Source organism: Scyliorhinus canicula, chromosome 11 (assembly GCF_902713615.1).
Source record: "Scyliorhinus canicula chromosome 11, sScyCan1.1, whole genome shotgun sequence".
Taxonomy (NCBI): domain Eukaryota; kingdom Metazoa; phylum Chordata; class Chondrichthyes; order Carcharhiniformes; family Scyliorhinidae; genus Scyliorhinus; species Scyliorhinus canicula.
Window position 1 is genome coordinate 6,757,331 of NC_052156.1, and position 25,953 is coordinate 6,783,283.

A 25,953-nucleotide genomic window follows, 5' to 3' on the forward strand; every position below is an offset into this window, starting at 1 on the left:
GGGAGTTACCATTGACCAGAAACGGAACTGGACTAGCCATATACATACTGTAGCCAGCAGAGCAGGTCAAAGGCTAGGAATCCTGCAGTGAGTAACTCACCTCCTGACCCTACAAAGCCTGTCCATCATCTACAAGTCAGGAGTGCGATGGAAACTCTCCACTTGCCTGGATGAGTGCAGCTCCCAACAACACTCAAGAAGCTCGACACCATCCAGGACAAAGCAGCCCACTTGATTGGCATCCCTTCCATAAACATTCAATCCCTCCACTACTGACACATAGTAGCAGCCGTGTGTACCATCTCCAAGATGCACTGCAGCAACTCACCAAGCCAGCATCCAAACCCACAGCCCAATGCGTCACTGTGTGGAATTTTCATGTCTCCCCGTGTCTGCATGGGTCTCCTCTAGGTGTTTGTTTCCTCCCACAGTCCAAAGATATGCAGGTTAGGTGGACTGGTCATGATCAATTTGTGGGGATACGAGGATAGGGCAGGGGTTTGGGTTTGGGTGAAGTACTCTTTCGGAAGGTCAGTGCAGACTCGATGGGCCTAATGGCCTCAGCAATGTAGGGATTCCATGGATTCTATGGACCACTACCACCTAGAAAGCCAAGCGCAGCAGATACCTGGGAACCCCACCACCTGGAAGTTCCCTTCCAAGTCAGTCACCACCCTGACTTGGAAATAAATCGCCGTTCCTTCACTGTCGCTGGCTCAAAATCCTGGAACTTCCTCTCTAACAGCACAGTAGGTGGACCTACACCTTAGGGGCTGCAGCGGTTCAAGACCAGCACCTTCTGAAGGGCAACTATGGATGGGCAATGAATGCTGGTCGAGCCAGCGACGCCCACATCTATTAAATGTTTTTTTTAAATTGGCATGTTTAAGAGAGATAAATACTGACTTGGGAAAGTAAGGAAAATGGGGAAAAGACAGTCAACTAGGATTAACAAGATAGGGATGTCAATGCTAACAATAATGGCGGAACAGGTTCAATGCAATGAACCAGCCTTGTTCCACTGTTGCTGAAAATATCTTCACTGAGCTGTCTATGTCATGCATTTGTAACAGATAATTTCAGGTAAGGAAAGCTCAGGTTGAGGAAGAAGATGAAATCAACAGTAATATTTTGAGCAATTGCCGTTTAAGTACAGCCAATCAACAGCTACCAAATGACGGTTCAGCAAAACACATTCTTGATAGATCGCCGTGCTGGCAGATGGTACTTACCATGATCGTGTGAAAATACAAACAGGGACTGTCTCAGAAGCATTGTGACGACTTCCGCATAGCGGCCGCTGTGTTCTCCTGCACCGTGTATTATCATCACCAAAGCCCTGGAAGAATTAGGCCAAAGAGGAATTCAGAAGTGGAAGAGCAAGCATTAATTGAACAAACAAGCTATGTTAAAACCTTGCAATTCAACCCAGATTTCACCTTTGTAATATTAACTATCTGCCCATGTCTCAGTCCATCTGAAGCAGATCTCTTCTTCCATGTTTTTGTTACCTCCAGACTCACCTATTTCAAGTTCCCTCAGCCTGTTACCCCTGCCTTCACTGACCTATTCTGGCTCCTGGTTCAGCAACTCAGTTCTGTATGTTGGCAATTTAGACTTGAAAGGCTAACTCTGTTTCTCGCTCCACAGATGAAATGAAAATGAAAATCGCTTATTGTCACGAGTAGGCTTCAATTAAGTTACTGTGAAAAGCCCCTAGTCGCCACATTCCGGCGCCTGTTCAGGGAGGCTGTTACGGGAATCGAACCGTGCTGCTGGCCTGCCTTGGTCTGCTTGCAAAGCCAGCGATTTAGCCCTGTGCTAAACAGCCCCAGATGCTGCCTGACCAGCTGAGTGTGTCCAGCAATTTGATTTTTTTTTTGCCAATTTGATTTGATTTATTGTCACATGTACCAAAGTACAGTGAAAAGTATTTTTCTGCGGCCGAGGAACATACACAGTACGTACATAGTAGACACAAGAATAATCAACAGACAACATTGACAAATGGTACATCGACAAACAGTGATTGGTTATAGTGTGGAACAAGGGGCCAAACAAAGCAAATACATGAGCAAGAGCAGCATAGGGCGTCGTGAATAGTGTTCTTACAGGGAACAGATCAGTCCGAGGGGGAGTCGTTGAGGAGTCTAGTAGCTGTGGGGAAGAAGCTGCTCCTATGTCTGGATGTGTGGGTCTTCAGACTTCTGTATCTTCTGCCTGATGGAAGGGTCTGGAAGAAGGCAATGCCTGGGTGGGAGGGATCACTGACAATGCTGTCTGCCTTCCTGAGGCAGCGGGAGGTGTAGACAGAATCAATGTATGGGTGGCAAGTTTATGTGGTGCATTTAGATTTGAAAATAGGTTTCTTACACCCATGTGCTCGCCACTCTCCATCTCTCTAAACTCCTCCAACCTGACAACTCTACAAACTACCGCCGTGCTGAATGGGATAGACTTCGAACAGATCTAGCAGCTCAAAACTGGGTATCCATCTGGCGCTGTGGGCCATCAGCAGCAGCAGAATTGTACTCAGCCACAATCTGCAACCTCATGGCCTGTCATATTCCCCCACTCTACCATTAGCACCCAGCCAGGGGATCAATTCTGGTTCAATAAAGAATGCAGGAGAGCATGCCAGGAGCAACATTAGGCATTCTGAAAAATGGGGTGTCAACCCAGTGAAGCTACAACACAGAACTACTTGTGTGTCAAACAACATAAGCAGCAAGTGATGGACAGAGCGAAACAATCCCACAACCAGCAGATCAGATCTAAGTTCTGTAGTCCTGCCACATCCAGCCGTGAAAATGGGGGTGGACAATTAAACAACTCACTGGATGAGGAGGCTTCACAAATACCCCCATCCTCAATGATGGGGGAGCCCAGCACATCTGTGCAAAAGACGAGGCTGAAGCATTCGCGACAACCTTCAGACACAGATGCTGAGTGGATGATCCATCTCAGTCTCCTCCAGATGTTCCCAGCACCACAGATGTCAGGCTTCAGCTAATACGATTCACTCCACGTGATATTAAGAAATGGCTGAAGGCACTGGATCCTGCAACGGCAATGGGCCCTGACAATACCCCGGTAATAGTACTGAAGACTTCAGCTCCAGAACTTACTGCACCCCTAGCCAAGCTGTTTCAGAATAGCTAAAACACTGGCATCTTCCCAGCAATGTGGAAAATTGCCAGGTGTACCCTGTACACAAGAAACCGAACAAATCCAACCCAACCAGTTACTGCCCCTTCAGTCTACTGACTCATCAGTAAGGTGATGGATGGAGTCATGAACAGTGCTATCGAGTGCCACTTGCTTAGAAATAACTTGCTTGTTGACACTCAGTTTGGGTTCCGCCAGGTCACTCAGCTCCTGACCTCATTATAGCCTTGGTTCAAACAGGGACAAAAGAGCTGAATGCCCGAGGTGAGGTGAGAGTGACTGCTCTTCACTTCAAGGCAGCATTTGACCGAAAATGGCATCATAGAATTTACAGTGCAAAAAGAGGCCATACGGCCCATCGAGTCTGCACCGGCCCTTGGAAAGAGCACCCTACCTAAGCCCACATATCCACCCTATCCCCTTAATCCAGCAACCCCACCTAACCTTTTTTGGACACTAAGGGTAATTTATCATGGCCAATCTGCCTAACCTGCACATCTTTGGACTGTGGGAGGAAACCCACGCAGACACGGGGAGAACGTGCAGACTCTGCACAGACAGTGACCCAAGCCGGGATTCGAACCTGGGACCCTGGAGCTGTGAAACAACTGTGCTAACCACAATGCTACTGTGCTGCCCTAGTAAAACTGGAGGAAATGGGAATCAGGGGCAAAACTCTCCGACGGTTGGAGTCATACCTGGCTCAAAGGAAGGTAGTTGTGGTGGTTGGAGGTCAGTCATCTCAGCTCCAGGACATCACTACAGGAGTTCCTCAGGGCAGTGTCCTTGTAAGGGCGGCACGTGGTGCAGTGGTTAGCACTGGGACTGCGGCGCTGAGGACTCGTGATTGAATCCCAGCCCTGGATCACTGTCCGTGTGGAGTTTGCACATTCTCCCCATGTCTGCGTGGGTTTCACCCCCACAACCCAAAGATGTGCAGGGTAGGTGGATTGGCCACGCTAAATTGCCCCTTAATTGGAATAAACATAATTGGGTACTCTAAATTTATTTTTTTTTAAAAGGAAAAGAAAAGGGTAGTGCCCTAGGCCCAACCATCTTCAGCTGCTTCATCAATGACTTTCCTTCCAGCATAAGGTCAGAAGCGGGGATGTTTGCTGATGACTGCACAATGCTCAGCACCATTCGCAACTCCTCAGATACTGAAGCAGTCCGTGTCCAAATGTAGCAAGACCTGGACAATATCCAGGCTTGGGCTGGCAAGTGGCAAATTATATTCGCACCACACAAGTGGCAGGCAATGACCATCTCTAATAAGAGACGATCTAGCCATCGCCCCTTGACATTCAATGGCATTACCATCGCTGATTCCCCTACTATCAACATCCTCGGGGTTATCACTGATCAGAAACTGAACTGGACCCAGCCATATAAATCCTGTGGCAGCCAGAGCAGGTCAAAGGTTGGGAATCCTGCACCGAATAACTTACCTCCTGACCCCCCCAAAGCCTGTCCACCATCTACAAGGCACAAGTCAGAAGTGTGATGGAATACTCTCCACTTACCTGGACGAGTGCAGCTCCAACAACACTCAAGAAGCTCAACACCATCCAGGACAAAGCAGCCCCACTTGATTGCTCTCCCTTCCACAAAAGTGCACTCACTCCTCCTGCGATGAACAGTGGCAGCCGTGTGTACCATCTACAAGATGCACTGCAGCAACTCACCAAGACTCCTTAGACAGCACTTTCCAAACCCACGACCACTGCCATCCAGAATGACAAGAGCATCAGATACCTGGGAACCCCACCACCTGGAGGTTCCCCTCCAAGTCACTCACCACCCTGACTGGGAAATATATCGCCGTTCCTTCACTGTCGCTGGGTCAAAATCTTGAAATTCGATCCCTAACAGCACTGTGGGTTTACCTAGACTTTAGGGTCTACAGCAGTTTGCGATGCCAGCTCACCGCCACCTCTGGAAGGGTAGCTAGGGATGGGCATTAAATGCTGGTCTAACCAATGATGCCCACATCCCATAAATTAATTTTTTTAAACTCAGACTTCCTCTGATTCTGGCCTCTTACACGTCCTCAAGTTCCTTCAGCCCATCACTGGAGGTCTTATCTTCAACTATCATGGCTCAAAGCTCAGGAATTTCCTCCAATAAACTCCCGCCACTCTCGTTACTTTCCTTCTTTAAGATGTTTCTGGAAGTTACCGAGCTCTGAGAACCATTGGAGCACAGAAAAAGGCCATTCGGTCCACAGTGTCTGTGCTGGCTCTTTGAAAGAGCTGTTCAATTCGTCTCACTCCCCTGCTCTCTTCCCATAAACCTGCAAATGCTCCCTTTCACATATAGACCCTACTCCCATTTGAAAGTTATACCTCTGCTACTGAAGGTGGGTGGAGGTATTCGTTACACCCCTGTTGGCCTGTTTGTCTGTAAACAACATATCGCAAAAACCTATCATCAGATTTCAACGAAAGGTGGTTCACCGATAGGGCAAGGCCCGAGGAAAAAACGGTCAGTTTTTGGTGAAGACGTTGGTCTGGATCCTAGAATTTTTTAGACGATTCGTAAACACTGGGAGCTAGGCTGAATAAACCTTTTCTTTCAATGTTGATGCTGTTTATTTTAGAATGTTGTGCGTTGTTTTAGAATCTTGTGGATTGTCTCAGTTGCTGTCGTGGCTGTCAGAACGTGAGCAGAGTTTTCAGAGCAGGTTGTTGGATGTGGATCAGCCTCAGGAAGATGGAAGCTCTGAATAAAAAGATTTCTTTTTTTTTTCAACCTTTTGTAGGCCCAGATCATCAACCAGCTGAGAAAAACCTTTAGCTTTAGCTGGTTTAGGATTCGGTAACTGAGCAGTCCCCAGTCTGCACAGGTTGAGAGCTGCTGCCTTTATGTCCCTGGAGTAGTGAGGGGGGGGGGAATCTACAGGTCTCCCTACTCCCTTTTTCTGCCCTGGGACCTCAGTTGGACAGTATGTGAACTTGGTAGTCGAAGATCAAGCAGCGCCTTTGGAAAGGGGTGGCAGCGTGGTTGCACAATGGTTAGCATCGCTGCCTCACAGCGCCAGGGACCTGGGTTCAATTCTGGCCAGGGGTAACCATCTGCGTGGCGTTTGTACATTCTACCCGTGTCGCTGTGGGTTTCCTCCGGGTGCTCCGGTTCCCTCACTGTCCAAAGATGTGCAGTTTAGATGCACTGGCCGTGCTAAATTGTCCCTTCGCGACCAGGATGTGCTGATTAGGTGGGGTTACAGGGATAGGGTGAGGGAGTGGGCCTAGATAGGGTGTTCTTTCAGATGATCAGGGCAGAGTTGATGGGCCAAATGGCCTCCTTCTGCACTGAAGGGATTCGATGGAAAGGTGAGTTGGGCAATGTACTGCAGGAGACTGAGCCCCTGGGCGCCACAGCTCAGCAAAGGGTTAATGGCTTCAGTGGCGAACGGGAGAAGGAGAAAAATGGACCAAACTTGGCAGGGAACAGGAGGGTCAGCAAACAATAGTGCTCTCGATTTGGCTGCCATCCCGGCTGTTCAGGGTGTTGTTTACTGCAGTTTACTAAACAAATGAGTACAATATAATGCTGAGTGTTTCACAATGTTTGTAGTGTACAATATAGAAAGTGTTCGCATTTCTATAACGCTGCTGTCACGATGTCCCAAAGTGCTTCACAGCCAATAAAATACGACTGAAGCCTGGTCAGTACTGCAATGGAAGAAACATGGCAGCCATTTTGTGCACAGCGCGATCCCGCAAACAGAAAGGCGATAAAGGATCATTTCTTAGTGATGCTGGTGGAGGGGTAAATATCAGCCAGAGCACAGGGGAGATCCCCCCCCCCCCCCCCCCCGTGCCCATCTTCAAAACCATGGCTGTGGGGCCTTCACACCCACCTGAGAGGGCAGACAGGGACTCTGTGTCATCTCTCATCTGAAAGATGGCACCTCCAACAGGACAGAACTCCCTCAGTGCTGCCCTGGGACTGTCAGCTTGGATTTGTGCTCACGTCGCTGGCGCACCTCAGCAGATTATATATCCAGGGCCAATTGAAGGATCTCTTAGAAGCTGTCCAAAACACACTTTGTAACAAGGCGCTTATGAAGGACGTGGGGCTGGATTCTCCGCAGCCCAGCGCCAAAATTGCGTTCGGCACAGGGGGGGAATCCACTTTCACGCCGAAACCGGGGACTCGAGAATCGGCATGATCACAGAGTACTCCACGCGGCTGGAAGCCCAGTGACAAGAGGCTAGCACGGTGATGGCAGCACGGTAGCATTGTGGTTAGCACAATTGCTTCACAGCTCCAGGGTACCAGGTTCGATTCCGGCTTGGGTCACTGTCTGTGCGGAGTCTGCACATCCTCCCCGTGTGTGCGTGGGTTTCCTCCGGGTGCTCCGGTTTCCTCCCACAGTCCAAAGATGTGCAGGTTAGGTGGATTGGCCATGTTAAATTGCCCCTTAGTGTCCAGAATTGCCCTTAGTGTTGGGTGGGGTAGCTGGGTTATGGGGACAGGGTGGAGGTGTCGACCTTGGGTAGGGTGCTCTTTCCAGGAGCCGGTGCAGACTCGATGGGCCGAATGGCCTCCTTCTGCACTGTAAATTCTATGAATTCTATGATCATCCGCTCCCGACGGCGTGGAACTAACCTGGTATTGCCGGTCGGAATGCTGGCGTGGAATGCTGGTTGGGGGGGGGGGGGATTGGACACCGGCGGGGGTGGGCCTTGTAGGCGGCCGGGGGTTAGATTCGCGCAGTTATATGCTGGGGCACGCGGCCGATCGTCATGGAGCTCAGCGAGGCAGCCTCTGTGCGCATGCGCGGATTCCAGGCCGGAGGTGCGGGGACCCGTATCTGCAGCTAAAGCTGTGTGAATTACTCCGGGTCCCTGCCCAGCCTCCTGCAGGGCTGTGAATTAGCTGATCTTTTTTCCAGGAACCTCTGGAGTAAAATTCCAGCGTTTTTACGCCGGCGTGGGGACATAGTCCCATTCTGTGAGAATCCAGCCTGTGGTGTTTCACAATGTTTCTCTGTTGGTAAGGGGCGTACGTGAGCACCACCCTGAACTAATTGTAGCTCCTCTCATGGAGGAGGATGAAGATGGTTTTCAGCGTGGGGCAGAGCCACTGGGATCTGAGCAGGGGTTAGGTGCAGAGTTGGGGAAGGAAGGCGAGAGAAGGTGCAGCTGGACAGTTACATTTTGAGGAGCTGTTGAAGGTGGTGAAAGGTGAAGCAAGCGGCTGTGAGTTCGGAAGATTTGTTTTCAAGGAAGAGGGAGAGTAAACAAGCAGGAGAAACAAACCGGGGAAGAGAGGGCTGAGGGCTGAATAATATGGGGACGCAGAAGCCTCACCCCTCCCCGCTCCCCTCTGGAAGCAATATTGATATGGAGCATTGACTAGTTATAAAGTGGAGCGGCTAAATGAGGGCTGAAAGAAGAAAGAAAGAAAGAAAATTGGTTATTGTCACGAGTAGACTTCAATGAAGTTACTGTGAAAAGCCCCTAGTCGCCACATTCCGGCACCTGTTGGGGGAGGCTGTTACGGGAATCGAACCATGCTGCTGGCCTGCTTGGTCTGCTTTCAAAGCCAGCGATTAAGCCCAGTGTGCTAAACCAGCCCCTGGGAGTTCTGGGAGTTCTGCCCCTTGCAGGTGAGCAGGCCATGCCTCTGCCGGCCAATTACAGCCCCATCAGTCCTGGCAGTGCCAAGAGCGGGTCAGTGGGCACCGACGGGATTGCTGGAGGTGAAGAAGAAAGAAGGCCCATGGGGTCTCCGATAGGCGACCGGGTCGGCAGGATGGGGAGAGTTTAATCTTAGAGGGACTGCCCCGTGATTGGCAAAGAGCAGGCCCTGAAAAGTGAACCGCCCCCTCCTCACGGCCCTTGAAGATCTCTTTTGAAAAATCAGGCTGCCCACTCCTGCCCTCATTTGCCCACACCGAGCATTTTATCACGTAGGCAGCAAGTTACCAGGATCAAGTTTAGTAACCAGATTAACTGAACCGTGATTGTTTATTTGAATATGGCGGGTGGGTTGTCTATTTTGGTGCCCCACCAGCCCTTGAATAATGGGGGTGAGCTCACTGATGGGCGGGAAGCTGGTGGAGGGGGTAACCACCCTATTTTAGTGCCCCCCCCTCCCCGACCAAAGTACACCTGGGGGGGGGGGGGGGGTAAAATACAGCCCATGGAAAGTGAAAGCACAGCGAAACGTCGCCGACTGAAATGGCAGGGGGACAGAGAAAGAGAGGCAAGGATCATGAGAGAAAGACACAGAAGATGTCAGGGAAAGTCGAGAGACAGAAAGAATGAAGACAGGAACACACGAGCCGAGAATAGTCCAAGAGACAGAGGATCACAGAGAAGGAATTAGAGGAACGCAGATAGAGGGAGGGAGGACCCTAGCCCCCCACCCCCACCCCCAAACCACATGTAATGGGAAGCTGCTCCAAACTGGGCTTCCCAGAGGGTCTGCCCCTGGAACTTCCCCCTGACACGGCTTGGCACAGACTGGAGGCACTGGAAGATCCCAATGGTGGGAATGCCTGGAAAGTTTCAGCCAAAGAAAGGAAAGCCATTGGCTGGGATTGTCCATGTCCATCATGGCGGGGTGCACCACGGCAGGGATTGTCCATGTCCATCATGGCGGGGCGCACCGCGGGAGGGAATTTCCATGTCCGTCATGGCGGGATGCACCGCGGCAGGGATTGTCCATGTCCGTCATTGGGGGTGCACCGCAGCAGGGAATTTCCATGACCATCCTGGCGGGGCCACGGCAGGGATTGTCCATGTCCGTCATGGCGGGGCCGCGGGAGGGATTGTCAATGTCCATCATGGCGGGGCCGCGGGAGGGATTGTCCATATCCATCATGGCGGGGCGCACCGCGGCAGGGATTGTCCATGTCCGTCATGGCGGGGCGCACCGCGGCAGGGATTGTCCATGTCCATCATGGCGGGGCGCACCGCGGGAGGGATTGTCCATGTCCATCATGGCGGGGCCGCGGGAGGGATTGTCCATGTCCATCATGGCGGGGCCGCGGGAAGGATTGTCCATATCTGTCATGGCGGGGCGCACCGCGGCAGGGATTGTCCATGTCCATCATGGCGGGGCCACGGCAGGGATTGTCCATGTCCATCATGGCGGGGCGCACCGCGGGAGGGATTGTCCATGTCCATCATGGCGGGGCCACGGCAGGGATTGTCCATATCCGTCATGGCAGGGCCGCGGGAGGGATTGTCCATGTCCATCATGGCGGGGCCACGGCAGGGATTGTCCATGTCCATCATGGCGGGGCCGCGGGAGGGATTGTCCATGTCCGCCATGGCGGGGCCGCGGGAGGGATTGTCCATGTCCGTCATGGCGGGGCCGCGGCAGGGATTGTCCATGTCCATCATGGCGGGGCCGCGGCAGGGATTGTCCATGTCCATCATGGCGGGGCCGCGGGAGGGATTGTCCATGTCCATCATGGCGGGGCGCACCGCGGCAGGGATTGTCCATGTCCATCATGGCAGGGCCACGGCAGGGATTGTCCATGTCCATCATGGCGGGGCCGCGGGAGGGATTGTCCATGTCCGTCATGGCGGGGCCGCGGGAGGGATTGTCCATGTCCGTCATGGCGGGGCCGTGGGAAGGATTGTCCATGTCCATCATGGCAGGGCCACGGCAGGGATTGTCCACGTCCATCATGGCGGGGCCGCGGGAGGGATTGTCCATGTCCGTCATGGCGGGGCGCACCATGGCAGGGATTGTCCATATCCATCATGGCGGGGTGCACCGCGGCAGGGATTGTCCATGTCCATCATGGCGGGGCGCACCGCGGCAGGGATTGTCCACGTCCATCATGGCGGGGCCGCGGGAGGGATTGTCCATGTCCATCATGGCGGGGCCGCGGCAGGGATTGTCCATGTCCATCATGGCGGGGCGCACCGCGGGAGGGATTGTCCATGTCCATCATGGCGGGGCCGTGGCAGGGATTGTCCATGTCCATCATGGCGGGGCCGCGGGAGGGATTGTCCATGTCCATCATGGCGGGGCGCACCACGGCAGGGATTGTCCATGTCCATCATGGCGGGGCGCACCGCGGCAGGGATTGTCCACGTCCATCATGGCGGGGCCGCGGGAGGGATTGTCCATGTCCATCATGGCGGGGCCGCGGCAGGGATTGTCCATGTCCATCATGGCGGGGCGCACCGCGGGAGGGATTGTCCATGTCCATCATGGCGGGGCCGTGGCAGGGATTGTCCATGTCCATCATGGCGGGGCCGCGGGAGGGATTGTCCATGTCCATCATGGCGGGGCGCACCACGGCAGGGATTGTCCATGTCCATCATGGCGGGGCGCACCGCGGCAGGGATTGTCCATGTCCATCATGGTGGGGCCGCGGGGGGGTTTGTCCATGTCCATCATGGCGGGGCCACGGGATGGATTGTCCATGTCCATCATGGCGGGGCCGCGGCAGGGATTGTCCATGTCCGTCATGGCGGGGCCGCGGGAGGGATTGTCCATGTCCGTCATGGCGGGGCCGCGGCAGGGATTGTCCATGTCCATCATGGCGGGGCGCACCACGGCAGGGATTGTCCATGTCCATCATGGCGGGGCGCACCGCGGCAGGGATTGTCCATGTCCATCATGGCGGGGCCGTGGGAGGGATTGTCCATGTCCATCATGGCGGGGCCGTGGGAGGGATTGTCCATGTCCATCATGGCAGGGCCGCGGGAGGGATTATCCATGTCCATCATGGCGGGGCCGTGGGAGGGATTGTCCATGTCCATCATGGCGGGGCCGTAGGAGGGATTGTCCATGTCCATCATGGCGGGATGCACGCGGCAGGGATTGTCCAGGTCCGTCATGGCGGGGTGCACCGCGGCAGGGATTGTCCATGTCCATCATGGCGGGGTGCACCATGACAGGGATTGTCCATGTCCATCATGGCGGGGCCGCGGGAGGGATTGTCCATGTCCATCATGGCGGGGCTGCGGGAGGGATTGTCCATATCCATCATGGCGGGGCGCACCGCGGGAGGGATTGTCCATGTCCATCATGGCGGGGCGCACCGCGGCAGGTTCGGCTGCATCACCCAAAGTCCATTGACTTTCAGCGGAACTGGACAATCGCAATGTTGAGCAGAGCCTGAAAATCCCACCCATTGTTGCAGAAAGAGACAAAGAAACATAACAACCGTCAAGGGACAGGAGCTACAAATATGGAATATAAATACAAATACAAAAATGGTACAAATATGGCTGGTTCCCGTACCGGCCTCTCCGAACAGGCGCCAGAATGTGGTGACTAGGGGATTTTCGCAGTAACTTCATTTGAAGCCTACTTGTGACAATAAGCGATTATTATTTCATTTTCATTTCATTTCATTTCAAATATGGTGCATATTCCATTGTGTCTAATACCTCCGGACATATGTTCCTGTTTACAAACCCATGACATCAAAGCCAAACCATTTTAATTTTTCCCGTGCTTCTCTCCCTTCCAGACACTGGATGCAAGGCCCTGAAGACAACATTATGTTTAAAGTGAACTTTATTCAGAAAAGTTATTTACTTACTCCAACCTATTTGATATTAAACCCCCCTCCATTCTGCTTATATCCTTGGGCTCCATCTCCAATACACCCCATTCACCGACCCCGAGTTTAATTTCTGACCCCACTCCATATCTCTGGCCGCGCCCCATTAATCCTCAATTGTCTTCTAACCGTGGCCCCTCCTAATTTCGTCAAGGTGGTTTTATTCTGTTGGGAGTCCTGAATTTGTGCTGCTAGCAATTACTGATTCGGAGAATAGCCGCCAGTGCATGTGGCGGGATACCCTTATCAAAACCTGTATCAGCAATCATTCAAATTCAGACAATTACATGCTGCGTGTGTCCAGATTCCCAACATGTGTTCCCAGCAGAGAAATGGAATCACAGGATTGGTGTGGCAGAGGGAGGGCATTTGATCCCATCTTGTCTGCACCAAGTCCCCAAATGAGAAATTCAGCTGGTTCCATTCTCCCTCCTTCTCTCTGTAACTATGCACATTCTTCCTTTTCTGATAACAATCTAATCCCCCTGTGAATGCTACAATTGACCCTGCCGCCACCTCGCTCTCAGGCAGCACATTCCAGATCCTGACCACTCGCTGTGTGAAAATATCTCTCCTCTCGTCTCTAATGCTTCTCTGGCTCATGACCTTAAATCTGTGCCCTCTCGTTCTCGAGCACGAGAGGGGACATTTTCTCCCCACCCACTTTGTCCAGCAAATCTCCTCCCTCATTCTTTTCTCTCGGAAAAACGGTCCTATCTTCTCCGAACTGTCTTCATAACTGAAGTCCCTCGCCCCAGGAACCATTCTGGTGAATATTTCCCGCACCCTCTCCAAAGCCTTCCACATCCTTCCTGAAGCTTGGGACCCAGAGCTGAATGCAATATTGCGGCTAAGGCCTAACTAGTGACTTTGCTCACAAGTCTGTCGATCAAATGCCTCTTGGAAGTCTATGTACACCTCATCAACACCATTTCCCTTGTCAACCCTCCCTGTTACCCCCTTCAAAATCTCCAGCAAGTTAGTTAAACATGATTTTCCTTTAATTAACCTACATTTGTCCATGTGACGATTGTTAGCCTTTTCCGGAATTATTGATTCTACCAGCAAAGTTAAACTGGCCGGCCTGTAGTTGCTGGGCACATCCCTACACCCGAGGGATATGGAGGTCAGGCAGATAAAATGGAGTTGTGGTCAAAGGTCAGCCATAATAACCTTATTAAATGGGGGAGCAGGTTCAAGGGGTCACGTGGTCTTCTGCTGCTCTTACTCCTGATGTTTTCAACCTACTCTGCTCCCTTGATGCTTCTGTTTAGAATGTGTTTACTGCGGAGAAATGGCTTTATAAGGCGCTTTAAGGGTGATCAATGTTCAGGGAGGTTACTGTTGATTGTAAATTTCTGGCTCCTGTCCCAGCGGTTGGGGGAGGGCCGAGGAACGGGGGAGGTCAGGAAAAAAACACGGCAAGAAATAACTGGTTCACTCTCTCCTTTGTTGACATTTTTGAAGTGTAATCGGAACACTCGGGGTGTGATGTTACCAGCAAATAGAGCACAACTTCCACAATACTCCTTTGTCTTCCAGCTTGTTCTTTGAAAGGCAGTGGCATGACAGCAGTCAGCTTGTTATATTAAAATAAGCTGCTATTTCTGGAATTCCTTGTCCAACCACTTTTCAGACGCTGCTGACCCTGCGCTGTGTTGCTTAGCAGGAACTAGGAACTGGTTTATCAGCAAATTCTCTTGTCTTTTCGATTTCTGCAGTCAATATTGATAAACCCACATCCGCTGTCAGCAACTTCCTCTGGTGTTACAGATTGTGGGCAAATTGAACTTAGGTCTTTTAAGCCTGAATGTTTCGCCTGAGAATAACTTGCAGCCCGTGAGCCTTTGTGCCATCCTTTGCCCTTGCCAATTGGTCACCTTCGAACAATAACATGTTGGAATCATAGGGGGGGGGGAGTTTCTTCCGGGTGCTCCCGTTTCCTCCCACAGTCACAAAGATGTGCAGGTTAGGTGGATTGGCCATGATAAATTGCCCTTAGTGTCCAAATGGTTAGGTGGGGTTACTGGGTTACGACGATAGGGTGGAGGTGTGGGTCTAAAGAGGATGCTCTTTCCAAGGGCTGGTGCAGACTCGATGGGCCGAATGGCCTCCTTCTGCAATGTAAACTCAATGATTCTATGATCGGCTGCAGACAGACTTCCCCAAGGAGGCATAAAGCAAATCTGAAGGGCCAAAGGCTTTATTGAGGACTGTTCCATCAGGCCTTTGGCATCTTGCCAATGGTGGATCAACACCACCTCTCCCCCCTCCCCCTCCAGGTGGGGAGGCTATCAGATGAATGCAGTTGCAGTCCCAGGGTGGGGGTCAGGGAGGTGGGAAGGGTGGCACGGGGCAGGATTTTTTGTGCAACGAGGGGGTGGCAGACAGGAAGGCAGCCCCCACGGCCCCAGTGATTAATTCAGAGAGGTTTCCCCTCCATCGGCACAATTCTACAGTTTTTGGAATGTTTCCTCAGCCTACCTGGTGTGGGCCGGGGGAACACATGCTTGTCTCAGCAATGGCCAAATGCTTCTGGTGAGGCTGCAGAGCTGCCCATCCTCCAGTTGCGCTGGTGCCCTGAGGGCAAAGGGCACCTGCCATGCCCGGGATAGCAACGCTGGTAAAACCCAGTGGGACGTTCTGCCGGCTGACCGCGCACGTTGCTGGCGCACATTTCTGGCCACTGTCGAATCCCCGACTCCAGTGACAACATTCTGCCCCGACAATCGTAGAATGGTTACAGCACAGAAAGAGGCCGTTCTGCCCATCGTGCCCTTGTCGGCTCTGAACGAGAATGTAAAAAATGAAAATTGCTTATTGTCACAAGTACACTTCAAATGAAGTTACTGTGAAAAGCCCTTAGTCGCCACATTCCGGCGCCTTTTCGGGGAGGCTGGTGCGGGAATTGAACCGTGCTGCTGGCCTGCTTTAAAAGCCAGCTATTTAGCCCTGTGCTAAACCAGCCCCGACTAGGTGAATGGCTCTGCAAAATGTGTTGACTTCAGATAATGATACAATTCTCTTTTGAAGGCCTCCAGTGGATCTGCCCCCACCACACGCTCAGGCATTCCAGATCCTAACCACTCTGTGCGTAACAATAATTTTCCCCCGTGTCACCATCCTTTCTGTTGCTAATTTGCTAAATCAATATCTTCTAGTCTCAACCCTTCGCCCAGTTGGAATAGTTTCTCCTTATGCACCTGGTCCAGATCTCCTTGTGATATTGAACACCTTCTTCAGTTCCCCCAAGCTGACATTCCTCATCCCTGAAACCATTCTTGCCAATCTTTTCTGCACCTTCTTGTTCTCAACCTCTCTGATGTAGCCTGTTCCTCATTTATTTCCACATGGGCCACGTTGGGCACTGCTCAAATTTAAGTTCTTGTTGTCGTTTCCTGACATGGCAACTCGCGTCCAATTTCAGTTGGCTACTTCTGGCTGCACATGTGCCACACCCACCTCGTTCCCCCACCCCCTTCCCAAAATCCAACACTCCACCATCCCCCGCCTCCCTCCTTCCTCCCACAGAGCTAACCAGCTCTTTACTCAAATACTATGTGAAGGGCCGGGGTTTTTCTTACCAGATCTCAGCTGAGGGTAGCTTCTGGTTGAGGATACTAATAACCACCTAGGCAGAGGTGTGGCTCAATCCTCAATTACAATGAATCTCATCCAATCATCAGCTTATATTTCCACACACTGGACTTTTAAAAATAGGTCAGGCATGATGTGTGAAATACATTAAAGGCAGCACCTTTGTAATTGACATCCCTGGTAGTGACAAATGGTTTGAACCATTTGCTCGATACAGGCGACTATCTGTGATGAATGCGGATGGTATTATTGTTGGGGATTGGATGTGCTGGAGCGGTAGATGCTAAGAGGCTGTTCTTCATGACTGAGACGTCTAGAACTGGGACTCCGGCAGCCCCAATCTTTCTCCACTCCCTGTATCAAACCCCCCTCCCATCGCTTTCTGCCCACCCCACTCCCCAACCTTGTTGAGATGTCAATCTCAGGATAAGGAATCAGCAATTCAGGATTGAGATGAGGTGTATTTTGTTGACTCGGAGGATGTCAACAAAATTCTCTACATCAGGGCATTGTGGACGCTCAGTCACCGAGCACGTTCTAGGCCGATGGATCAATTCTTGTGCATTAAGGTGATAGAGAAAGAAAGTGGGGAAATTTAGCCATGATTGTGTTGAATGGTAGAGCAGGCTCCAGGGCTATGCACCGTCTCCTGCTCCCATTTTTTAAGTTCTCTCCATCTGTCGTCTCAGGTGCTGATAAACGTTCCATGGAAATGATCAAGGAAGAGCAGGAGAGTTTCCCCGCCCATGTCCTGGCCAACTGTTAGCCCTCATCCAAGATCACTGAAACAGCGGGCGCGATTCGGGAGTGTTTGGCGGGGCGTTTCACGGTGGCTGCGGTGCTCAGAGTCACCCTGTGATTCAACCTTTTGGCCACTGGCGCTTCGCCGTGTGTTTTGGCCTCGGGGTCTTCCTTCCAGCCGAGGCCGCACTGAGGGGGATTTCCCAGCGGGCGATCTGATCTGACCAGCAGGCATGTTTGCTCGCAGATCGGGGCGCCATTTTGTCTGGCAGCCCCAATCTTTCTCCTTTCAAGCCTCCCCCCTCCCCCCACCGCTTTCTGCCCACCCCACTCCCCAGCCTTGTTCATAAACCCCCCCTGCCCCCCCCCCCCCCCCCCATCCAATTGACAAGGCTCCCCCCAGGCCCGGGTACCGCCCCTGCCAACCTGACACGGCCTGTCTGGCACTCTGGCAATGTGAGGGCAGCATTACCAGTGTCCCCGGTGGCACTGCCTGGGTGCCAGGCTGGCAGTGCCAAGGCGCCCAGGCGCCCGGGAGAGTGCCAGGGTACCACCCCGACCACGACAACCTGGGGTTCCCTAGTGCCCTGTGAGACCCCCAGGTGCCGTGAAGCCTGATTCACGTTTGTGGGAAGCAGCATTGTACATCACCCTGGTGAGATCTCGCCGACTCGGCCCATTGCACTCATTTAAATGTACAGACCGATTTGGAGCTCTTGTGTGATTCAAGCAACAAGGTCGCTGAATTGCACCCAGTACATCTGTTCATTTATCTCACAGCTGCATGTTAGAGCTTGCTGTGCACAAATTGGCTGCCGTGTATTCCTACATCACAATAACGATGATACTTCAAAAGTGCCCCACTGGCCATAAAGCCCTTTGGGACATCCCGAGGACAGACAACAATGTGAGTTATTTCCTTTTCCACAGTCTGAGCACAGACTGCTGACCATAACCAGACCTCCCTTTGGAGTGCGCTGCGCTGAGGAGCCTTGTCACAGACTCCCAGAGCCATCATATCCCAGTATCCACAGCCAGAATCTCAACCTTCACCCTTCGGAACATCATACTGAGGAAATGGCCCCAAAGCAGGTGGGGGTTTTTTTCTCAAAAATAGTATTTTTGTGAGATGTCGGAAATGTGATTTTTGCCCCCACATCATGGAAACTAAATGTTCCTCGCTCTGTAACTCACGGGAGCACAGTTGTTAGCACAGTTGCTTCACAGCTACAGGGTCCCAGGTTCGATTCCCGGCTGGGTCACTGTCTGTGTGGAGTCTGCACGTTCTCCCCGTGTCTGCATGTGTTTCCTCCGGGTGCTCCAGTTTCCTCCCACAGTCCAAAGATGTGCGGGTCAGGTGGATTGGCCATGCTAAATTGCCCTTAGTGTCCAAAAAGGTTAAGTGGGGTTATGGGGATAGGGAAGAGACGTGGGCGTGAGTAGGGTGCTCTTTGTAAGGGCTGGTGCAGACTCAATGGGCCAAATGGCCTCCTTCTGCAGTGTAAATTCTATGATTCTATGATTCTGTGATTCTGTGATTCACTTCAGGAAATGCTTGACAAAGCACATTGTTGACATTATTGACCTACCCACTCTCACATATTTTGCAGTTCATTGGAATGTTCTCGAACCGCCTGATAAGAATCTTACAGAAAATTCTATGTCCTTCTGCTGCGTCCTTCACAACGAAAGGTGGGACATTGTGTTCTTTCATTTAAAGCTTTATCTCCTATAAATGCTTCATTACCCTGCAGCAGCCTTACTGCTACTAACAAGACCTTGGACCCAATTAAATCTACAATCCTACACTGACATTGTAACCACAGTAAAACCTGGCAAGAGTCAACTGCGGTTCACTGGGTAACATTCCTGCCACTGAAGCAGAAGGTTGTGGATTTTAGGCCAAATCCAGAGATTAGAGCACAATGGCTTGGCTGAAAATCCAGTGCCAGGGAATCCTTATGAAATTGAGGAGCCGAGGCTCCATCAGTTCACTTGGCAAATGTAAATGATCCCTTGGCACTGTCTCGAAGAACGGCGAGAAATTTCCTCAAATGTATTCCCGAACCCGGTTGCTATCTCATTTCTGATTCTGGGATCCAGCTGTGTACAGGTTGACCACCGCGCTTCCCACATTACAACAGTGACTACACTTGAAAGTAGACTTCAGCAGCTGTAAAGCACTTTGAGGGGCGAAGGGAGGACGAGCAAAGTCACAGCTTCTTGGATGAAGTGGATAGAGAGTAAAATGTAGTAGAGAAAGGGGGCGTGAGACAGATGTCCGGTGGGCAACACAATTGAGAACCAGGTTGAATATACAAAGTTCAAAGGGGAAATGATAAAGGGAATAAGTGAAGCAAAGAAGAGTAAATAAGAAGAGACCGCCAGCTAACATAAAATGGAATCCAAAAGTCTTCAATTGACATTGTAAGGATCCTCCTGTTAATCCCTGTTTGTCCCCTGTTTACTCCCTTTGTTTTCTTTTATTTTTGCTTTTAGAATTTTTGTACCTGGACAATTACTGGGACCTGCACCTTTAAGATGGACGTCACCGCTAATTTTTTTTAAAAGGAATCCAGTAGGATGTGCTGGCATCGGCGATGACTCATCGTGATGGACTTGGCTGTCGGCCAATGAGCTGTTTACTTTGCTGGGCTCTTGGCTGATAGTCTGTGCTGATTGGTGCTGACTATTCCGGAATGTTCTGCCAGGGACAGGAAGGCTTCATCGGATTTTTAGTTTCGGGTTAAACCAAAGGCTGGAGGGTCAAAGTCCTGATCTCTCTCTCTTACCTAATGGGACTCGGTCTAAAGGTTCAAAGTAAAGACCTTTTTCTCTCTCTACAGTCAGACCTACCTGAAAGGAAGTTCAGTCCAGCAGGAGCTGCAGGCAGGGCTAGTTGTTTAAAGAACCCTCTTTAAAATCTTGTGAAGGGAACTCTGTTTTTCCTCAGTAAAGTTAAGGGGCATTCTGGCGGAGTTGGAAACAAATAAGAATTCCACAGGCCTGAAGCAGATCTTCTGAGTGAAGGCCCAGGTTAATAAAAGTGAAAGCAACTCCCCTAGAGGGAACCCTACAACCAGGGAATACTACCTGAACACTCCTGCCAGGGGATCATCTCTAATGAAACACTGGGCAGCACGGTAGCACAAGTGGATAGCACTGTGGCTTCACAGCGCCAGAATCCCGGGTTCGATTCCTCGTTGGGTCACTGTCTGTGCGTAGTTTGCACATTCTCCCCGTGTCTGCGTGTGTTTCCTCCGGGTGCTCCGGTTTCCTCCCATAGTCCAAAGAAGTGCAGGTTAGGTGGATTGGCCATGCTAAATTGTCCTTAGTGTCCAAAAAGGTTAGGAAGGGTTATTGGGTTACGGGGATAGGGTGGAAGTGAGAGCTTGGGTGGTTTGGTGCAGACTCGATGGGCTGAATGGCCTCCTTCTGCACTGTATGTTCTATGTTCTAATCATGCATTGGTGACTTTGATCCTTACGTATCCTGGGAGAACAGCGTGCTGCAATGACCTAAACATCCAAAGCAAGGACACTCACCTTTCATTTCATATTGATCCTCTTTACTTTTACCTCCCCCTCCCTCTGTTTGTGATGTCTTGGATGTGTTTAGGTAGAGGGTGGGATCATTTCATATTGATCCTCTTTACTTTTACCTCCCCCTCCCTCTGTTTGTGATGTCTTGGATGTGTTTAGGTAGAGGGTGGGATGGTAAAAGGGAGGAATGGTAGATTAGCTGGCCATTATTCCAATATAATTATTGTATGTCTTAGCTCTATTGTTGTTATAAATAAACAATTGTTGTACTTCACTTACAAATCTGGTGCCTGTAAATCATTGGAACAGTCAAGGGCCAAAGATCTCAGAAACCTTATCCAAATTATTGGTTAATTTACTTGTGTTGGGATTCCGGGGCCTGTGGGACTGGAATTGACCGTGCACTAACCCAGGCTGCTGTAAGAACCTATAAATTGTGGATCCCATTAGGGACCAAAAAGGGGTCTGCGATTGGACACAAGGAAATGGGAAAAATATGCTGATTGATCTGAAATGAGAATCCTCAACTTCACTCTCCTACCTTAACGCCATAACTCTCAATTCCCTTACTGATTCAATCTCTGTCTATCTCAGCCTTGAACCTACTTAACGACCCAGCCTCTACAGCCCTCTGCGGTAAAGAATCCCACAGCTTCACTCCCCTCTGAGAAAAGAAATTCCTCCTCATCTCTGCTTAAATGGACAACCCCTCACTCTGAGATTATACCCTCTGGTCCGAGCCTCTCCCACAAGGGGTAACAACCTCTCATCATCTACCCTGACCAGCCCCCTGAAAATGCAATATATCTACAATAAGGCCGCCTCTCATTCTTCTAAACTCCCAATGAGCACAGGCCTAACCTACTCAACCTCTCCTCATAAGAAAATCCCTCCATACCCGGGATCCGAACCTTCTCTGGACTGCCTGCGATGCCAGTATATCTGAAATGAAATCTTTCCTTAGATATAGAATTGTCTTGTTGGTGCCAGAGAACTGGAGAATTGCAGACTTAATATCCTTGTTCAAAAACGGGTAGCAGTATAAGTGCAGTAGGTCAGTCAATGTAACTCTGGTGGTGGGGAAGCTTTTTGAAATTATAATTCTGGACAAAATTAACAATCAGCTGGACCAATGTGAATTAATGAAACAAAGTCCGTAAGGATAGTGTTGCGTAAATTGGGTTGAGCTAAACTGATTGAGATTTTCAACGCGGTAACAGAACGCATTGATGATGGTAACGTGGTTGATTCAATACAAACGATACTTGACAAAGTGTCGCACCATAGGTTTGTCAGCTGAAGTCCATGTAATAAAAGAGATTGTGGCAGCATTGATTCAAAGTTGACTGAATGGCAGGAGACAGAGTATTGCTGAATGATGGTTTTTGGACTCGAGGTTGGTGTACAGTGGGGTTTTCCGGAGGTTGATATTAAGGCCACTGCTTTTCCTGGGTATAAATTAATGATCTTGGGTGCACTGGTCACAATTCCACAATTTACAAAATGGCAACAAACTCGGAAGTGAAGTATTGTGAGCTGTGAAGGGTGTAGTGATAGACTACAAGAGGACAGAGACAGGCTAGTGGAGTGGACGGACGTACAAAGGAATTCGACATTTAAGAAGGTGAGGCATAAACGAACAGCAGATCGGGTAGCCCTGTTAATAAAGGGCGAGATCAGTGCATTAATGAGGGAGGGACTTAGTTGCAAGATCAAGAGCTTGGGTGGAGCTAAGAAACAGCAAGGGGCAGCAAACATTTATAGGCCACCAAATGGTTGCTGTAATTTCCGGCATGGTATAAATCAGGAAATTAGAGGAGCATTTAACAAGGGGAGGGGGGGGGGGGGGGGGGTGCTTTAATCTCCACGTAGGTTGGGTAGAACTAATTAGGCACTAATGCTGTGGAGGATGAATTCTTGGAATGTATGCAAGGTGGTTTTCTAGAACAGTATGTTGAGGAACAAACTTGAGGGTCGGCTATTTTAGATCTAGCACCTTGCAATGAGAAAATGCTAAAGAATATAAACCCTTAATGTGCTAAAATTTCACCATGAGCTTGAAAGTGATGTTGTTCATTCATGGATTGATGAAAGGAAAGTCATGTCTGACAAACTTGAGGGCAGCACAGTGCCACAGTGGTTAGCACTGCTGTCTCACGACGCCGAGGTCCCAGGTTCGATCCCGGCTCTGGGTCACTGTCCGTGTGGGGTTTGCACATTCTCCCCGTGTTTGCATGGGTTTCGCCCCCACAACCCAAACACGTGCAGGGTAGGTGGATTGGCCACGCTAAATTGCCCCTTAATTGGAAAAAATGAACTGGGTACTCTAAATTTAAAAAGAAAAAAAAATGTTTGACAAACTTGCTGGAGTTTTTATAACATGTCACATAGTATAGATAAAGGAGAACCAGTGAATGTGGTGTATTTGAATTTTCAGAAACTTTCGATAAGGAGTCAGCAAACAGAATTAGAGAGCATGGGATTGGGGGAAATAGACTAGTACATATTGAGAACTGGTTAACAGACAGAAGGCAGAGAGTAGGAATAAACAGATCATTCTCAGAGTGGCAGATTGTTACTATCTGTTACTGGGGTACCGCAAGGATCAGTGTATGGACCACAGCTGTTCACAGGCTGTGCAAATGATTTGCATGTGGGGGCCAAATGTAATATTTCCTAATTTACTGAGCAGGAATGTGGATAGGAATGGAAGTTATGAGGAAGATACAAGGCGGCTTGGACAGGCTGAGTGAATGGGCTGGAACATGGCAGATGGAATATAATGTGAAGTTATTCACTTTGGTAGAAAAAATAGAAAGGCAGAATATTTCTGAAATGGTGAGAGGCTGGGGAGCATTGATGTCCAAAGGGACCTGGGTCTCCTTGTCATTGAGTCACTAAACGCTAGCGTGAAGATGCAGCAAGCAATTAGGAAGACAAACGACATGTTGGCTTTCAACGTGGGAGGATTTGAGTACAGGGGTAAGGATGTCGTGCTGCGGTGATATCGCACCTTGTTGAGATCTCACCTGGAATATTGGTCCCCTTATCTATATATTTGCCATTGAGGGAGCGCAATGGAGGCTCACCAGATTGATTCACCTGGGATGCCTGAAGAGGAGGGATTGAGCAGCCTGGGTCTGTATTCCTTAGAGATTTGAAGAATGAGGGGTGGCCTCATTGAAACTTACAATGTCATTACAGGGCATGAAAATGAAATGAAAATGAGAATCACTTATTGTCACGCGTAGGCTTCAATGAAGTTACTGTGAAAAGCCCCTAGTCGCCACATTCTGGCGCCTGTTCGGGGAGGCTGGTACATGACAGGGTGGATGTAGATAAGGGACTGGAGTTTACGAACCCCCAGCCGGATGTTTCTGGGTCACGCGCCTATCCTCCCGTCGCTTGTCAATGGGATTCCCCATTGAAGCCGCCCCACACCGTAGGGAAACCCATGGGTGGGGAGCACAGGCAGCGGGGAAAGTGAATCACAACGGCCAGAGAATTCCAGCTAAGATGTTGGGGCGGAATCGGGACAGGCGATTTAGCAGAGAATAGGTTCCAACGCCAAAATCGCTGCGGGCGCCGATTTGACACCAAATCGCAATTCTCCATCACCTCGACAGCAGCACCAACATTCCGGAGCGCACGTACAGTAAACACCATTTGAATATTATTAGCCGGTAGTCTCCGGGGCCTCCATCGATTCTCCGCCTTCCCTGGGCCGAGTTCTCGACGGAGCGGATCATTTGTGCTTTTAATAATCGTGAAAGCGGTGTTGTGGCTGCTGAGCGAGAGAGAAGGGGTACGGAAAGCGAGAGAGAAGGGGTACGGAAAGCGAGAGAGAAGGGGTACGGAAAGCGAGAGAGAAGGGGTACGGAAAGCGAGAGAGAAGGGGTACGGAAAGCGAGAGAGAAGGGGTACGGAAAGCGAGAGAGAAGGGGTACGGAAAGCGAGAGAGAAGGGGTACGGAAAGCGAGAGAGAAGGGGTACGGAAAGCGAGAGAGAAGGGGTACGGAAAGCGAGAGAGAAGGGGTACGGAAAGCGAGAGAGAAGGGGTACGGAAAGTGAGAGAGAAGGGGTACGGAAAGTGTCCAACATCACCATAGTTTGCTGACATTTATGTCGCTAGCCGGGGGGGGCTTCTGCCAGGGCCGGGGGGTGTAGCAGCGGGTGGTCAAGAGGTTGGCTGTGGGGCGACACGGTAGCACAGTGGTTAGCACTTTTGCTCAGCTCCAGGGTCCCAGGTTCGATTCCCGGCTTGGCTCACTGTCTGTGCGGAGTCTGCACGTTAGAACATAGAACATAGAACAGTACAGCACAGAACAGGCCCTTCGGCCCTCGATGTTGTGCCGAGCCATGATCACCCTACTCAACCCACGTATCCACCCTATACCCGTAACCCAACAACCCCCCCCCCTTAACCTTACTTTTATTAGGACACTACGGGCAATTTAGCATGGCCAATCCACCTAACCCGCACATCTTTGGACTGTGGGAGGAAACCGGAGCACCCGGAGGAAACCCACGCACACAGGGGGAGGACGTGCAGACTCCACACAGACAGTGACCCAGCCGGGAATCGAACCTGGGACCCTGGAGCTGTGAAGCATTTATGCTAACCACCATACTACCCTGCTGCCCCACGTTCTCCTCGTGTCTGCGTGGGTTTCCTCCGGGTGCTCCGGTTTCCTCCCACAAGTCCCAAACGACATGCTGTTAGGTAATTTGGACATTCTGAATTCTCCCTCCGTGTATCCGAACAGGCGCCGGAATGTGGCGACGAGGGGATTTTCACAATAATTTCATTGCAGTGTTAATGTAAGCCTACTTGTGACAATAACGATTATTATTATTAGGGCTGTTAGCGTTGTGTGCAGCCGGCAAGGCAGCCATGCAGCTGCACACAACGCTAACAGCCCACTTTAAATTTAGGGCCACGGGTCATATAGGTGTCCCCATCACCTCTGGTCCCAGCCGACCCATCAGCTGTGTCGGCGTGCTCCAGCACAACCAGTGCCACCTTGTTGGCTGGGATGGTGAGCGTGGGGAGTGTAATGTGTGTGCGACTGGGATGAGTGTGTGTGGGTGTGTAATGTGTGTGTGCGTTTGGGATGGATGTGTGTGGGGAGTGTAATGTGTATGTGCGGCTGGGATGAGTGTGTGTGGGGAGTGTAATGTGTGTGTGCGGCTGGGATGAGTGTGTGTGGGGAGTGTAATGTGTGTGTGCGGCTGGGATGAGTGTGTGTGGGGAGTGTAATGTGTGTGTGCGGCTGGGATGAGTATGTGTGGGGGGTGTAATGTGTGTGTGCGGCTGGGATGAGTGTGTGTGTGGGGAGTGTAATGTGTATGTGCGGC

General features: G+C 50.8%; 1 protein-coding gene across 2 annotated transcripts in view; it reads right to left on the bottom strand.

Annotated features, from left to right (window-relative positions):
- Positions 1-25,953, bottom strand: part of LOC119973738 (monoglyceride lipase-like) — an 85,884-nt gene that overhangs the window by 56,036 nt on the left and 3,895 nt on the right. For both annotated transcript variants that reach the window (XM_038812149.1, XM_038812148.1), the window contains one exon: positions 1,233-1,339. In XM_038812149.1, the coding sequence (XP_038668077.1) occupies positions 1,233-1,339 (107 nt within the window). The remainder of the gene's footprint in view (positions 1-1,232; positions 1,340-25,953) is intronic.